Raw genomic sequence first — 3,032 nt, 5'->3', positions numbered from 1 at the left:
TTCTCTCAGTAAGCAACCATAACTTACAACTAACAATATTTCCGGTATTATATGGAAGCTTTTTCACTAAATCTAAGGGAAACGGAAAAAAAGTCAAAAACCCTATTCCACAAGTTGAACCATTTTTTATTCATATTATTATTCTTTTATAGTAAATTTTTTGTCTACGTGCATAACTTCCCAATCAACCAACTTTCCACCTTTGCAATGTGGGGCCTACAGATCACTCCATTTATACCAAACCGTAAAACCTTACTCTTTCCGTATGCATACCTGCCTTTATAATTCTCTTGCCCCACGCCTCTGTTTTTGCTGCATTTCCTTCTCGAATTTCTTTTCTCAGTTCAGTCTTCATGGCTCCTCTCATCTTCTTAATTTTTCTCTTCCTAATGATTTCTTCAAGCATTTCTCAGGGCCCCCCCTCACCCGGCTATAACCCTAGTTCCAAAATTAGTACACTAGGGTTTGATCAGGTTTTCAGAAACCTCTGGGGTCCTCAGCATCAAAATTTAGACCATGGTGCTTTAACAATCTGGCTTGACTCTAGCTCAGGTACTCAATCCTGCAAGATTCACTTCTTTTCTCATTGGTTTTTTGGCATGTTTTCTTGCTTTTTGTGTACTTCAGTTGAGTGCTTTTTTGTGCTTATTTTCTCAGATTGTTTTATCTTTTTTGGTCGGATTTCTCAGATTGTTTTATCATCTGCTGCATTTTTTACATGTTTCAGGAAGTGGGTTCAAGTCACTTTATCCGTACCGTTCTGGATATTTTGGTGCAGCCATTAAGCTCCAACCTGGTTACACTGCTGGAGTGATTACTTCATTTTATGTGAGACTCTGCTTGGATAATTGCACTAGCAAAACGACTTCTACACACATTTTGTTTTCTTCTGTACAACCTTATTTATATATTTGTCTCTTAATTTTTCTCTCATTTATATTATTCAAGGGTAGAATAAACATGTATATAGAGGAGAAAAGGCGTGTGCCGATATCACTTCTCTTGCAAACTTTGAAATTTTATTGTTAAATTCCTGAATTCAATAAAAAAGTGAAAATTGGGTTATGTCTAATTTTTTTTTTATTGGTTTTTACAGCTCTCTAACAATGAAGAACTTCCGGGCAACCATGATGAAATTGATATTGAGTTCCTTGGTACAACTCCTGATAAGCCCTATACTCTGCAAACCAATGTGTACATTAGAGGCAGTGGAGATGGAACAATAATTGGAAGAGAGAAGCAATTCCATCTCTGGTTTGATCCAGCACAAGACTTTCATAACTACGCTATAGTATGGAACCCTACTGAGATCATGTGAGTATATAGTAGTACCACACAGTTGTAAAATCTTGTACCTTTGTACATGCATGTCACATGTACGTTTTTAGGTATGGTAAATATCAAGCCAAACTGTCTAGTTTCTTGTCCTCTACCGTTTAGTAGGGGAACCGTGAAACACAATTATTATTTCTGATCTTATCAAGAAAAAGTTCTTGGATTCTTTTGATAACTATTAGATATTTTTTTGTTTTTAGTTTTCTTTTTGTGTATCATGCATTTCTTGTACATATCTCCTTTAATCATTTTTTTAAAATTTCATGCACGAAAAGTAAAATTAAACTAAATGATAATCAAACACGATCCCTTTTTATTTTTGTTTTTGTTTTCATTTGGCTTAAGATCTTTCATATTGATTGAGTTGTTATATCAAACCTAAATTATTATCTGAAAATGCTAAACCTAAACTTTTAACTTTGTCTATAAGCTGAAGTAATTATTAAGTTAATATACGTGATAATTACTTCTTGTGATGTATTTCAATAGTTAGACTACATTTTTAACTATCACATTACTAATTAAATCTTTCACAGAAGCAAGATTTATATGACATGTTACCTATTATCGAACACTTCAAAATACAGCGTGCTTAACAATATGATGATCAGTATATAATACATGCAATATCGCTTTACATTTATCTTTATTAATCTATAGAGGGTTGTGAGGTGAGATTTGCATATTATAAAGTACACCAATGATATAATATAATCAATTTGCAGATTCCTGGTGGATGATGTGCCCATAAGAAGGTACCAGAGAAAGAGTGATGCCACATTTCCATTGAGGCCGATGTGGGCATATGGATCCATATGGGATGCTTCATCATGGGCCACGGAGGGTGGAAAATACAAAGCCGACTACAAGTACCAACCGTTTATTGGCAAGTACAAGAATTTCAAACTTGGTGGGTGTAAATCCGATAGCCCTACCTCATGCCAACCGCCCTCCGCCTCACCGTCTGGTGCGTCGGGTCTTAGTCAGCAGCAGTACTCGGCCATGGAATGGGTGCAGAGGAACTACTTGGTCTATGACTATTGCAATGATTCTAAGAGAGACCATACTCAAACACCCGAGTGCTAAAGCTCGACTTGCAAGAAAGTTTGCACTGAATCATTCTTCTGTATCTACAAATCGCGAGCACAGAAAGAAAAACTAATGTTCACATGTGTCGTTACAGGAAGAATGGCTCCTTCTGGCTGCATATAATATAAGTTAATATATTTGTTGTCCTTTTCAGTTATAAACAGTTTGTATGGACTATGTTGGAGGGCCTAGAGATGGATCCCACTTGTGCAAGAGTAGCTGCTGTGCGTCCAAGGCCCTCCGGATTTAGTTTATTGTATGTTGCTTTGGCGTTTATTTATTGCTTTCAATTGTACCAATGTACCGATAAATATCAAGTGAAAGCATTATTCTGTTTTGTTGTTCTACAGAAAGGAATGGTTCTGATTCACGCCACTTTCCATTCATGCAAAAGGATCACACAGTTGCTCACCTGTGAGTTGTGACAATTGTCTTTTAGTTGCCCACTGTCAGAAACGAGTTATCATTCAACAGGAGCAATTTATAAGACATGAATCATTTCTTGTGTTTCGGTTTAATAATATAATCGCACGTAGACAGAGATTCGAGATTTACATGTGTAACATTGTACTGTAGAAGGCGATAAGAGATTTACAGATAACATAGGT

At 36.1% G+C, this 3,032-nt stretch overlaps 1 protein-coding gene across 1 annotated transcript; it reads left to right on the top strand.

Annotated features, from left to right (window-relative positions):
- The first annotated feature begins 280 nt into the window (after nucleotides 1–280).
- Nucleotides 281–2,757, top strand: LOC103928623 (xyloglucan endotransglucosylase/hydrolase protein 31-like). Its single transcript, XM_009337698.3, has 4 exons — nucleotides 281–552; nucleotides 728–828; nucleotides 1,097–1,314; nucleotides 2,061–2,757. Exons 1-4 carry the CDS (start codon nucleotides 354–356, stop codon nucleotides 2,419–2,421), a joined length of 879 nt encoding a protein of 292 aa, XP_009335973.2. The 5' UTR covers nucleotides 281–353; the 3' UTR covers nucleotides 2,422–2,757.
- The last annotated feature ends 275 nt before the right edge of the window (nucleotides 2,758–3,032 follow it).

This window comes from the organism of the source record quoted next, unplaced genomic scaffold (genome assembly GCF_019419815.1).
Source record: "Pyrus x bretschneideri cultivar Hongxiangsu unplaced genomic scaffold, Pyrus_bretschneideri_v1 Contig5, whole genome shotgun sequence".
NCBI lineage: Eukaryota > Viridiplantae > Streptophyta > Magnoliopsida > Rosales > Rosaceae > Pyrus > Pyrus x bretschneideri.
Note: the sequence above shows the minus strand (reverse complement) of the source record. Positions and strands in the feature narration are given on the sequence as shown.

Coding starts and splice junctions, on each gene's coding strand:
- LOC103928623 (XM_009337698.3), top strand. CDS start 354: ATGGCTCCTCTCATCTTCTTAATTTTTCTCTTCCTAATGATTTCTTCA. Junction 553..727: donor CTGGCTTGACTCTAGCTCAG/GTACTCAATCCT, acceptor TACATGTTTCAG/GAAGTGGGTTCAAGTCACTT. Junction 829..1,096: donor GAGTGATTACTTCATTTTAT/GTGAGACTCTGC, acceptor TGGTTTTTACAG/CTCTCTAACAATGAAGAACT.